Source organism: Cavia porcellus, unplaced genomic scaffold (genome assembly GCF_034190915.1).
Source record: "Cavia porcellus strain 051 isolate PalLab524CR breed Dunkin Hartley unplaced genomic scaffold, mCavPor4.1 scaffold_12, whole genome shotgun sequence".
In the NCBI taxonomy this organism is placed as follows: Eukaryota; Metazoa; Chordata; class Mammalia; order Rodentia; family Caviidae; genus Cavia; species Cavia porcellus.
Genome location: NW_026947495.1, coordinates 81188306 through 81201872, shown reverse-complemented (window position 1 = coordinate 81201872; position 13567 = coordinate 81188306). Strand labels below are relative to the sequence as shown.

General features: G+C 53.2%; 1 protein-coding gene across 12 annotated transcripts in view; it reads left to right on the top strand.

Annotated features, from left to right (window-relative positions):
* The window catches only part of Ankrd44 (ankyrin repeat domain 44), a 233877-nt gene that overhangs the window by 203715 nt on the left and 16595 nt on the right, over positions 1-13567 (top strand). For all 12 annotated transcript variants that reach the window (XM_063259488.1, XM_063259498.1, XM_063259494.1 and 9 more), the window contains 3 exons: positions 2093-2164; positions 9663-9864; positions 13041-13128. In XM_063259488.1, the coding sequence (XP_063115558.1) occupies positions 2093-2164; positions 9663-9864; positions 13041-13128 (362 nt within the window). The remainder of the gene's footprint in view (positions 1-2092; positions 2165-9662; positions 9865-13040; positions 13129-13567) is intronic.

Sequence of the window (13567 nt, the reverse complement as noted above, 5' to 3'; positions counted from 1 at the left end):
ATCAGGAGGCTGGAGTGGCAGGTGGCAGTCACTGTGGTCACCACACAGCAAGGCTTTGGACCCATCCCTGTGTGGAGGAGAACTTCAGGCCAGCGTGAGAGAGACAGGGATACAGACTGCTAGAATGTATTTATCTTTGTCCCTGGTCATCTCCACTTTTCCGTTTTGAGGTCTCAGCGATGAATTCGTTCCGCAGGACTCTTACCTCACCCCCTTGTCCTCTCATCCGGCCCCTGGCCCAAGTTCCCTGAACCCCTGCCGAAATCCCCTGTAGCTGCCTGCTTGCTTAGGTGCTTTCCAGACTTCCCAAACTTGCCCTTCCTAAGCCAGCTCCGCTTCCCCCTGGGTCTTCTGCTTAGGTCTTCATCTCGGTTTCTGAGTCTCCATCGTTCTGGTTTCTTAAACGAAACCAGAGTCGTCCTCCGCCTCCCTTTCTCTGACCTTCCTGTCCGCAGCAGATCTCTCCGATTCTGCCTGCAGAATCACGCACAGCCCAGCACTTTCTCCCTGCCCCACTGCTTCCTGCCCCTCCGAGCCTCTGTGCCTCCTTGCTGGGCCGTTACTCCAGCCCCCGGGTGGCCTCTGTGCTGCCACCCTGGACTCTTGGGGTTGGGTCATCCGTCATCCGCTCCAGACAGCCCAGTGGGTTTCCCGCTTGCTCAGGAAAACTCAGACTGCTGGCGATGACTGCCCACGAGGCCCTGTCTGCCACCGGCCCCGCCCTGCCACCTGCCCAGCCAACCCTGTGCGCCCTTGCTCGCCTCTCCCGGCCTCCTCCTGGTCTCAGGCCCCCTGCCCCTGTGGTCTCGGCAGCCGCCGCCCCCGCCCAGCATCCGTCCACTGGCTTTCATCTCCCTCTGAACCCTGCTGTCCAGGCTCAGTGGGGCCTTGCTGGTCACCCCACTTCCGGTGGGAAGCGCACCTCCCTGGGGCCTTCCCAGCCCTCCCTCTCGGCCTCATGGCTTCTCCAGCACCTGGGACCTCCCTGTGAACTTCATGACTTCTTTCTGTTGTAGCCCTGTATGGGAAAGTGGGTTTTAAACATCTGGCTTATTATGGGCTCTGCAGAGCATCGCTCAGTGTCTGGAAGCATCTGTGAGGGGGTTAATGTCTCCATACCTGCCTCCTCCCTCATTCGTCTGCCTCTTTACTAGGAACTCGTTCCCAGGGTCATAAATGGCCAGGAGAGGCTTTCACAGCTTGTCCTCCTGATGGGGATCCCTGAGAGTGACCTCTCCTGGTGCCCTTGCTAATACCACACCCTGGTGATGCTGACTTTCCGAGCCTTGAGCTCACTGGGCCATATTTAATTGAATCCTCCTCCACTGTGCTCTCCCTCTGACGCGTTCATCAGTCTTAGTTTTCTTTTTCTCATTCAGCACTTGTTGGTTTGTTTGTTTTGAGGCAGGGACTCATTGCTTAGTTTAGGTTGGTCGTGAACTCACAATGTAGCCCAGGCGGATCTCAGACTCAGCATTTCTCCTGCCTCAGCCTCCCGAGCGCTGGATTCCAGGCCTGTGCCGCCACAGGGGCTTTCAGTTTAGGGAGGCTTCACTGTAAACATCTCCTCCAGGGGGGACCTCCCAGCCACATGCCCTAAAGCAATCCCCTCGACACTGCATATTACGTCACCCTATTTTGTTTCACCAAACCAAATCAGTGTGATATCCTCCTTGTCGCGTGTTTTCCTCGCTGTGTCCCCTTTCCTAAGGTGTGAGCGTCCTGAGAGCAGCCTCGCTTCCCCTTCCCACACTGACTCCAGAAGTGTGTGTGCCAGGGAAGTTACCATTTTTCACTGTTCTTTCCTTGGATTGATAAATCCGGGCATCGTTTCAAGAATGAAAGTCATCTGTTGAATAGCAAGTTGATCTAAAAGTTTAAATATTTGCAGTATATTTGTTTTAGATAAAAGCTATACTTTATTTCTTACATTGCTGATAAGCCGCCTCATTTCTTAAGTTTTTGCAGCCTGCGTTCTTGTTTAATGCCAGCATTAGTATCCAGAGCAGACAGTTCCTTTTCCAGCGTTGGACTTAGCAACTGTTGCTTTCTTTTCTTTGTTTTTTAACTGCTGCTCTCTTTTGCCCACCAGCTTTTGGAGAGAACCAACACCGGGTGTGAAGAGTCCGATTCTGGTGCTTCCAAGAGCCCACTGCACTTAGCGGTAAGCGAGGGGCGGCTGTGTCGCTGCGTTAGAGTGAAATCTGTTCCTGGAGCCAGTGACCACGAGCCTTGGTGCTCAGGAGAGCGGCGCTTGCCAAGAGCACGGCCTGGGCCCGGACGCCTCCGCTCCCAAGCCGGCCTCCCGGCTGCTGACCTGCCGTGCAGCGCCTGCCTGCCCGCTTCCCTGCCCTGGATAATGAGGGCAGATGAAGGGAAGTGCACAGAAAGCCTCTGCCATGGGTACCTCGTGGGTTTAAGTTCTAACATCTTTAAAATTCACAGAAAACATGTCATTTTAAGAGGTTTGGTTATAGATGATACACAAATGTCAAACCTGCGCATAATCAACTGTGACATTTTTAAACACACAAGTGTGGGAATTTTTAAGCACAGACCTGCTGGAGGAAAGTACGCAGGTGAGGCATGGCAGCAGCATTGACATCCGGGTCCTGGAGGAGGTCGTGGGCCCCCACACTTGCCTGGATGGCATCAGGGTGCACAGTAGGAGCAGCTGTCTGACCACCAGAGTGGCTTCCTCTCCACATCCCTGTGATGAAGGGGAGGTGTGGCAGCTCCGTGGTGATGCTCAGATCCCAGGTGGACTGCCCCAAGTGTGCTCTGCTGATGATGGTGGCCAGTAGCTGCTGCACCCAGAGCCACACCAGCCACATCCTCACCCGGCCTGCGTGCTGCTTAGCTGCGAGCACTGAGGTGGTGCCAGGCTGCACCCTCGCTGGGTAGGACCTGGGCAGGACCCGGAAGACAGAGGGGCTGGCCCACACTTCCCGCTTACATTTCACACCACACAGCTGTGTCAGAGTGGTCCGGTGAAGGACTGGGAGGCAGGGTTTGGCAGGAGAGGGGCCGAATGCATGGGCACTGGTGAGTGTCCCTGAGAGGGCAGAGGAGACAGGCCTCACACAGGGACCAGGGTGCCCGGGTCCCGTCCTGCCAGCCGGCCTCCCTTACCATCGGGCTCCTTGCACACTCCCCACACACCAGCGACCCCTCCAGCACAGCTGCTACACACATGTGCACACACACACTCCAAGTGCAGTGAACACACCCCCCTGGGGAGACCTGCTTGCACATGGAAGGCTTTCCACCGTTGCCCGTTGGTGCCAATCGCTGTCAAGTTTGCTCCTCAGAATCCTGCCCAGCCACCTCTGTGCCTGGGGACGTCCCCCAGAGGTGAATGTCCCCAACCCCCCCCCCCCAGGAAGCCTGGGTAAACGTTGCCTTGGGCGGAGTTCTCTGCCCTTCCACAGTAGGGTGGGTTGGAGCCAAGTTTCTTGGCTTCCAAAATTTCTGTCACCTTTCACTCATTTTCTCCCCCTATCTGTTGAGTGCTTACAGTGTGCCAGCGCCTTGTAGGGTTGTGTGGGTCTCTTGTCATATAAAGATGGGGTGGTGACAGCCTGGGGGAGATTTGGCTTTGTGACTCTGCAGCTGGCAGATCCCAAGGGACAGTACAGGGGGGCCCCCACTGCCACCCCTGTCACTAACAGCTCACCTGGACATGGCTCCCTCACCTGCAGACGGGAGGAGTGAATTAGCGAGGACCTCCAAATCCCCTTTCCGGTTTCTTTCACCTGTGAGTTGTGGGACCCGGACCAAGCACCTAGTGTCGGTTTCCCCATCCACAGCAGGAGGGGACGGCCTGCGTCCATGCACACGAAGCACCTAGAACAGCACTCAGGCCACAGGGGTGCAGCCAGCCAGCCTCGTGCTGGTGTTACACACACAGCACCTTTCATTCTGTGTCCACTCATGCAGGTGCTCTCCTGGGAGTGGGCGACAGCGTGGGGAAGAAAACGCAACAGCTCTGCTCACATGTTCTGCTCTGTGCCTCATGGCAGATGACATGAGTGCTGGGCTCTGGGCCTGCTTGGCATGTCCACAGGACAGCAGAGAGGCCTCTGGGCCAGGGCAGGATGGAGGGGAACTGTGACACACTGCAAGAGGGGTTTTAGGGGTGGAGGACAGCAGCACTGGACCTCCAGGGTCCTGTATTCTTTGGGAACTTTGCATTTTACTCTGAGCAAAGCAGAAAGCCATCAGGATGGTGACAAATGACGTGATAGGGCTTGAGCCTTTTGAACCGACCCCCTCATGTTTGTGCTAAGTCGTAAGAATGCAAACTCAGAAGCAAGCAGCCAGGCAAGAGCTTGGGAGTGACAGTGGGTTCGGTCTAAAATTATTTGAGTTTTCCCCCCTCAATGCTAACACCTTTAAAAGAGTTGTTTTAAGATGGCTGCGAGTGTGCCCGTCACCCTTCCGGGGGCCTCCATGGCAGTTAGTACAGTGAAACCTGGGGCTCAGGCAGGAGCATTTCAGCAGAGACATGGAGCCAGGCACCCCAAACCAAGCCCTGCCAGAGGCCCGACCTGCCTGGAGAGAGTTATTTCCTGGCTCAGTGATTCTGGTCTCCAGAGTCATCAGCCCAGTGAGTTTCGTCAGCATTTCCTCCACATGAAAAATTAATTTAAAAAACAAGGTCATGCAAATGAAAGCCTCCAGCTGTCAGGATCTGCACACGGACCACTGAGAATGCACGGGATCCTCACGGTGTCCCCTCATTGCCCTCGTCCTATCTGAAAAGGGGCAGAGGAATCACAGTGGGACATTTAAGTTACTGACTGAGACGTTTTTAGAGAGGTGTTTGTTAGAACAGTGCACGAGTGCGATGGGGACTCCTGGGGACGTCTTCGACTGTGATGAGAACCAAGAGCTGGGAGCCCGAGTAAGGGGAGGCCCTGGCTTTCCTTCCTGGCCGTCAGAGCGCATCCAGGGCCTGGTGTAGAGGAAGCAAGGGTTAGGGTTCCAAAGCCGCCCCGGTTAGCAGGCTGCACTCCCTGGAAATTAAACCTGGTGGATTTCTCGTTTGTGTGAGGACTGCGGTGGGCGAAGCCCGGGGATCTGCCCCAGGGATGTCCCGAAGTCAGCCCCTAACCAGCGACCCGGGAGAGGACCGTCCTTCCGGCCAGTGCTGACCCCGTCCTTCCGGCTCTTTCCTGCACGCTTCTCCTTCCCCTGGCTCTCTCCCCTTTATTAAATCTAAGTATGTCAACCATCGCGCCTGTGTCCTGAGCTGCCGTTCCACTTTCCTACTATGTCACATTAGCAGAAATTAAACTGTCTGCTCGCCTTGTCATCAGAGCGCTTCGAGTTTGCAAACAGCATCTAAGGCTCTCTGTCCACAGGAGCTCATTCCCTGCTGTGTGGACTTGTGATTTCTAAATCAACTAAGTCGCTGACTAGCGTAAAAATTAAAAATGGGCAGAAATGTTAGTTTCCAAATGGGATCCGAGCTGCGAGTGCGGTACGGGAGATGATTTACACCTCTGTGTCGATGCTTCTGTTCCCGTGAGATTAGATTCCAGATTGGCTGTAAATCAGCTGTGGCTGCAACTGGGATGGGGTACACGGGAACTCATGGAGCTGTCTTCTCTTCTTTGTAGATGTTTGAAATTGCCCATGGCAAAAAGTTAAGGAACCGTGTACCCGATGGCCGTACTGTGCCTTTCATATTTGCTCTAAAAAGCCCACCATTCAGGCTGCCCCCCTCTGAAGCCCAGCTCCCCACATGAGGCCAGGTAACCCTGGCAGAGCTGTGTCCTTGTAAGTTTTAGGTGATAGATTATGGGCTCAGGGTTGCAGGTTCAAGGCCAGCAGAGCAACACAGCAAGACTCCAGTTTAGAAAAACAAAGTTGCTGTCTGAGAAATGTATTTCTATTGTTAATAGGATAAGTGATAGTTGTCTTTGTGTTCATTCATTTATTCACCAAGTAGTTGTCGCATGTCTCCAGGGTGCCAGGCAGGCTCTTAGGGTACAGCAGCCATGCAGGACCCCTTCCAGGCCAAAGACAAATCCTCGGGGATGTAGCAATAGAATCAGGTGCCGTGAGGACAGGAGAAAGCAGGCCGAGGAGGGGCAGTGGCACGGGGGGGGTTACAGAGAGCCCTGCCTGGTGCTCAGTGCAGTCTGGGAAGTGCACATTTGTAATCCCAAGGGAAAGTCATTGGAATTCCATCGAGTTAATCCCAGTCTACCACTTCCAGTTCAGCCCATGGTGTAAGTAGAGAGACAGTTATATATCCAAGATGGTGGGGGAGCCCAGGGAGTCCTAAATCCAATTAGGGTGACGGCTAACCGCAACAAAGGTCCCAATCCAGGGCCAAACCCAGGTTTTATTAATTCATGAAGAGGTGAGTGGCTCAGGGATGGTGGCAGGAGGGCCGTCAGTGCCTTGAGCTGGGCTAGGTGGGAGGCCTGAAGTCACCTCTGCAATATGCAGACAAAAGATATGCAGAAGGGCTAACTTGCATAAGGCACTTTGAGGTGGTATCTGATGTTTAGGGTTGATGCTTCACCTCTGTGGATATCTTTTATGCCCTGAGATGTCATAGCCTCTTATCTTGAGGCTCAATCCCAGGTGACTCGGGCTTCTTGGGAGCTGTGGGGAGGGCATCACTCACCTGTCTCCTGGCTTCAGAGACTACACATCAGCACCTCAGCTAGGTCCATTTGCATTGCTTAAAGCCAATAGAGGGGATCAAGAAGATTCCCACCAGCTCTGTACACATCAATACCTGGAAATAGGGTCAGGTGAAGCCAAAGTGGAGATAACTGGCTGCCCTTTCAAGGAAGATCATCTAGGTGGCCCTCCAGAGGGAGTGAGGCCGTCCACAGGGGCTGCTCTGGAGAGGAGAAGTCCCGGGAAAGCTCGCTGGCTGGGGCAGAGGACAGACAGAGGAGGACGAGCTGCAAGGGTGGACTCGGGAAGCCACACCCTGCCTGAAGGCCGGAATGGTCTGGAAGTTCTGGGCAGACTCGCCAAGGGAAGATGCCCTGCTCAGCTTCCGCAAGGAGTGGGTGACCCAGTACACGTTCTGAAAGATTTCACTGGGTCGTTGGCCCAGCGATGACCGCCAGGGAGCAAGGATGGGAGGGGCTGCTTTGCAGTGAGAAGTGGTTGATTCTAGACAGACTCTTAAGGAAGAGTAGTGACCTCAAGGCCTTAGCAGTGGCATGGAGACTCCACTACTGCCCACACAACACCTCCATATGAATTCGGGTGGGGACATCCAGTGTCAGGGCACAGCAATGCTGGGAGGAAAGTTTTTTTGTTGTTATTTTTTGGGATTTTTTTGTCTTTTTGAGACAAGGCCTCACTATGCAGTTCAGGCTGGCCTAAGCTCACTTTGTAGCCCAGGCTGGTCTTGAACTTGCAGTGATCCTCCTGCCTCAGCCTCCAAGTGCTGGGATAACAGGCAAGCACCATCATGCCCAGGGGGGAAAGTTTTTAGTGCCCACTTGCACTCTTGCCCCAGAACCCTTTTTCAGAGCTACAGCCTCAGACTCAAGAGAGGAAAGACAAAGACAACTCCAAGGTATGAGGCCTGAGCAACCACAGCAAAGTCGTCTTCACCGAGAAGGCTGCAGTCAGAGCAGGTCGGGGCAGCAAAGTCAGAAGTTGGCATGTGAGGCAGGCTGGACGCTTACTGAAGAACCAAGGGCCACTGGAGATGTGGATCTGGACGGCAGGGAGAAACGGGAAGTTGTTAGCATGTGGGCTGATGTAGTACATGGTTATGTGTAATGCAGATGCTTAATACGCAGCAGAGCCCTGATCATTAGCAAAAGCCATGAGAAATTTTTAGAAACGTATTAGCACTCTAGTTCCTAATGATTCTATTAAGTCTTTCTTGTTGTTGTTAGCACATACTAAGGGAAAATTACTTGAATTATTTTTTAAAGCATAAGATGAAAAAGGTCCATGTCTGTCTCCTAGTTCGAGGCAAAGCATCACTAGTAAGTTCTTCTGTGTCCTTCTAGAACTTTTCTATGAATATAAACAAGTATAAGAATAAAATGTGTGTGTGTGATATCCACGCATATTTGCTTTTCGCATAAATGAGCTCGTGCTGTATCTGCTGCTGGCAGCTGGGCTTTTCTGAGCATTTTTGATCGATAGCCCCCTCCATGATGGCACACCAGTCTACACGCCCACCGACAGCGTCAGATTGCTTTGTTCACAGTTGTCACTAAGATTTGATGTGACCCAACTTTTTAATTATTGCCAGTCTGGGATTGAAACATAGCACTTCAAAAATTTACGTAGTTTTTCTGTGTATCCATTGGCTTTTTTACCCTTTTCCTAGTTTCAGGATGGTTCCTAAGAGCTCTTTTTATATTAAGGAAATTAATCCTTTGTGCAGTCTTTTCTCAGATACATTGAACCTTGAATCACAGCTGCAGTGAAAAATACGCAGAGGACTTGGCTGGAGCCCTGGGGACAGGCTTTTCCTGTCTGTTTCTTTACCCTCTTTGTAACCCATTTTTCTCCAGTAACCTTATCTCCTGCTTTTATTTGCAATATGCTTTTCTGTATGCGTGTGTATGTATGCACGCACACCTGTGTGTGCTGGGCATATGTGATGGTGTGTTAGGGCAGGTTAGAGACTGAATAAAAATTGTCTTTTAGGCCTTCTGTCTTCTTCTTTAGTAAGACAGGACCTCGTGCTAACCTGCAGGTGCATAGTGTGTGTTACAGCACTGAGCCCATGGTTTCATTCAAATCAGCAAGGGATGGAGGGGGGAGGAAAAGCGTCCGGTACATGCAGGACACCGCACAGCCTGTGCAGCACCTCTCCTCCTCCCAGAGGCCCGGAGGCAGCTCTGTGGCTCTCACTTTATCCGCAAGGACACAGACTCTAAGCGCAGTTAAGAGGCTCACTTGAGGTCCCATGGTTAGAAGCCAGTTGTGTGCTGGGCTGCAAGGGGAGGCACTCACCTCTGCTGCACCCAGAGTCGGTAATGTCTTCAGTAACCATTCTCCCCAGATTCACTAGCAGAAAAGCCTCCTGGAAAACCCTCTGTGGAGTTGGATGTGCAGTTAGTGCTAAACAGACAGGGACCGAGGGATGTGATCATTTGTGTAGCTATTTGTCTATGTTAAATGGTTCAGTGGATGAACAAAAATATAAAACTACATGAATTGCTGGGGGTGGCGCACACCTGTAATCCCAGCACTTGGGAGGCTGAGGCAGGAGGACTGCAGTGAGTTCAAGGCCATCCCACACTGCAGTGTGAGACCCTGTCTCAGAAAGAAAGAAAAAGAAACATGAATGAACCTAGTGCATTGTAGCAAATTACCTGACAAAACTTGAAGAACATGAAGAAATTCCCAGTGCAGTTGTGAGGTTTGGAAATGGTGGTTTTCATTCTAACTCTCTGATTAGCCTGTTGTGAGCAGTGACTGCAGGTATCTATTTTTGTTGTTGTTGTTGAGGCAAGATTTTTCTGTGTAGCCCCCACTGGCCTCAAACTCATAGGAATTCTGCCTCAGCCTCCCGAGTGCTGGGATCACAGGTGTGCACCACCACGCCCAGCTTGCAGGCATCTTTCCACTGTGCCCTTTGGAGCTATATCCTCTGTGGCCTGAGAGGTGCAGACACACACGTGTGCCCTGGTTCACTGCTTTCTCCTCTGCAGGCCTACAATGGGCACCACCAAGCCTTGGAAGTCCTCCTGCAGACGCTGATGGACCTGGATATCAGGGACGAGAAGGGCCGCACTGCACTGGACCTGGCCGCCTTCAAGGGACACACAGAGTGCGTGGAAGCACTTGTCAACCAGGGCGCCTCCATCTTCGTGAAGGACAACGTGACCAAGAGAACCCCTCTGCACGCCTCAGGTAGGCCCGTCCTCGGCAGCATCTCTTGGCACCCCAGTTTTGTAAATACCCATTTTCTTCACACTGCAGTTACAACCTGCTTCCAGATTCCTCTGACCTGCCTTCCTCCCTTGGGTGGAGGCTGGTGTCCTCTGGCCAAACACCCTCAGCCCTTTTCTCCACTCAAAAGAGAGTTCTGGACCTCTGGCTGAAGACTCCAGCGAAACTTTCCAAACAAAGGGCGCGCATAGATCCAGCACTGGTTCCGCAGGCCAGATCCTGTAGCTGCTAAGTGTAGCATAGCAGGTCTGGTTCATGCAAGGGACCCTGGCGGATCACCATCCCGCCAGCCTGAGTCAGGCTCTTAGTTGGCTCTGATTCCTGGTGCATCAGATGCAAACATGGAGGGCTTTAAAAAATACTTGGATCTATAAAAAGTTAAGTAATTTCTCTTTTCTGAGATTTTTTTTCCCATGCACGTGAAAAACTACATAGAGACGCTCATATGTGTATAAACAGGTGTGAAGGTAACCTCCGAGGGTTTCTGGCATGAACACTTTGGGCTCAGGAACTCCCGCGCTGTCGCCTTTGAAGAGGGCATTTATGCAGACAGGTAACTGTCCAGCAGCGACTCTGCCTTCCGCCTGCCGACCGCCGACCGCAGCGTAACCCCAGTGCAGCACGGTTGCCCTGAGAAGCAAAGGAGTGAACACACTTTACAAAAGACTGTGGTCCTGTGACTTGGAAATTTTTCTAGGAATCACAGGTCTTGTAGCAGTGTCTCCATCTGTATCCCTTTACTTAAAAGCCATGGAAGAGATAGAACACAAAGATTTTTTAAAACCTGGCGTTTGCTGATTACCTAGACCTGATTGTCACGGGAGAAACCTTCAGCCACGCGGTCCGTGTTGGCTAAATTATAAATTGTCATTTCCCATCACACTGAACCCTCTTGCTCCCTAGGCATTCTGGGTATTACTATAAAGTTCAGATCATGTTCTCCCATCTTAAGATCTGTTGCTGTCCCTGCAGAAGTCACTCTGTGTGGTGACCATGTGATTGCTGGCTGTGCCCGGCCCTCCTGTTGTTGCCAGCAGGTAAACCATGAAGAACAGGCACTGCCACAGTGGTAGAGGCGTGGTCCCAGGGCGCCTCCTCGTGGCCAAGAGGACTCGCTCCCTGCGGCTCCCCCTCCAGCTGCTCATTACGGAAAGACGGAAAGACGGCTGTCATTCATAGCTGTCATTGGACCTCACAAGATGCCTGCTGCGGCCTGTGGTCTGAGGATTTGCTTCCCGGCATCGTTTTGAGCACAGTCAAGAGTCTGATTTCTTTGTCTCGAGCCTCAGGGACTGTGAGGAGGGGGTGGAGGTTAGGTGTGGGCACAGAAGCACTCAGGACTGTCGTGGAACAGCTGTCACTCAGCCAGCGAGAGGCCGAGTTTGACAGGAAGCTGGCCGGGCAGCCCACAGCTAGAGACGTCACGTCTTCTTGCTGGAAGACAGCTGGGAGCAAAGCCAATGAGAGTCTAAACTCAGCCACGCTGTTACTCTAAGGGGAGCCTAAATTTTCTAGGCTGCTGTTAGGTGAGGTCAGAAAGCTACGTGATGGCAGCAATCAATGTGCTGCCCTGTGTGCTAGGTGAGGGACACGAACGTACGTGATTTCTTTCTTATGTTCAGTCAAAAGCGAATCGCTTTGGAATGATTGTAATTGCAGACTTTTAAAGAATATCAGCTTGATACAGAAAGAGGAATGCATCCGAACACACTGTTCTCCACCCCCGTGACCCCACCGCCTGGACCATTTTGCTGTCCTCCGTTCACAATTATTTCCTTGTGCGCTTACGTTCAACTCCTTGCACATTTCAGCATTTCAGTGATGGTACCAGACTCAGTGTAATTTTAAAACAAAAAGAGCAGCTTACCTACAAAACCAAAGCAGCAGATCACCTTCGACTCCCGTCTGCAGAACTTCCTCCCGAGAGGGCTGCGTCTGCGGATGGCTGTCAGGAATGAGCTGGCAGCAGGGGCTGCGTGCTGTGGCCACTGCTTCTGTCTTTCATCTGAGTGGTTTTGGTGAACGTGAGCTCACCTTTATGTGTGCCGTCCCCAAATACCCGGTGGATGTGACACGAGCATCCTCTGGGGACCGGCAAGCAGTGATGAGCTCTGTGACAGCCTGGCGTGGCCCTGTCTGTCCCTAGACTTCAACATGCCTGTGACCAGGGCATCAGCTGCGGCTCTGATCAGAGATGAGAGCCAGTCACACCTGGACTTGTGGGCGCCTTTGCTCTCCCTCACTCTCCAGTGGACAGCACGGCCTGTGGGGAAGTTTGGCAGGGCCCACTGGAGGAAGGAGCCTTCTTTGGTCCAGGGGGTCAACACCGGGACGTCTGTGAACCCTCACAAGAAGCATCATCCTGAATGCCCACTGGGGCCGCAGGGCCACTGCAGTTGGGCCCCGTTTCCTATCTACTTTCTGGGTCGCTGATCAGGAGGGGCTGGCGGGGGGCACCTGAGTCAGCTCAGGGAGTGGACAGGAGGGGAGGAGGGTGGGAGAGCTTTGCCTGCGGCAGCCTTGAGGTCCTGCAAGGTAAGGATAGTGTGGTCTGCAGGACCCCAGGACCCCACGGGGCACCCCTGCCTCTCCTGGGTGCGTGTGTATTGTGAGTGCCTTTGTGGCCCTGTGTTTTACTTAAACCACCACTGACTGGCCAGTGAGAACCAAGGCTGCAGTGTCTACCCCAGCAAGGATGGCACTGGACAGGTCAGGACAGGAGGCAGAGGCAGGGTCTGCTCCCTGCCTGCCTCTGACTCCTTCACCCCCTCTCCCGTCTCCTCCCAGGCTGTCCCTGGACCCTCTGCCTCCTCTCTGAAAGGGGCTGGAGGAAGGAGGCACGTGTGATCACAGAGTTGAGTGACTCTTAGAGGAGCTGGCAGGTGGGGGCACGCACAGCCCCCTGCAATGATAGAGAAGGACGTTGTCTTCCAGAAAAGTCCCTCCCAGGGGAGCAGAAAGAGGGTGCCGGCCAAAGCACCCTGGGAGGAACCAAGAGAGGGGGAGGCCGGTGCACAGTGACCCACAGACTCAGGTCCGCCGCCAGCAGCAGCAGCAGGTCACTGACTGGAAGTCCTTTAGGACAGGCCATGCGGCGCCGGTCTGCTAAAGAAAGTGCCCGCTATTTTCTTTTTCAGTTATCAATGGACACACCCTGTGTTTGCGGCTGTTGCTAGAAATCGCAGACAACCCGGAAATGGTGGACGTGAAAGATGCCAAAGGACAGTAAGTGTCCTCGTGCCGCCCTCGGGCCGATGTCTCGGTGACCGCTGAGTTCTGGGGGTGAGATGGGGGCCAGGGCCCAGGCGCGCACCTGAGGACAGTGTGGAGCTAGAGGGTGGGTGCAGGAAGCGCTGCGGGGTGGCCGTGTGTGTCTGGATGGAAAGAATCCCCTTTGGGCCTGGGACGTAGCTCAGCCGCACAGCGCCTGCCTGGCAGGACCAAACAAAAAATCACTGTTTCCTGGCTGTGGCAGGGCTCCTGGCTCTTCTCGCATTCCCTTGTGTTCTCCGTCTTCACAGCATTGTCCCTGCCGAAGCTGCTATTGCCTTTTTAAATTAATAAGGCAGCGAGACAGTGAGGCTCCAGCAGTAATTAACAGCCCTGATTTTAGCCTTCCCCGGGCATGTTTTTTCAACCCATTTCCCATCTTTTGGCCAGTTCT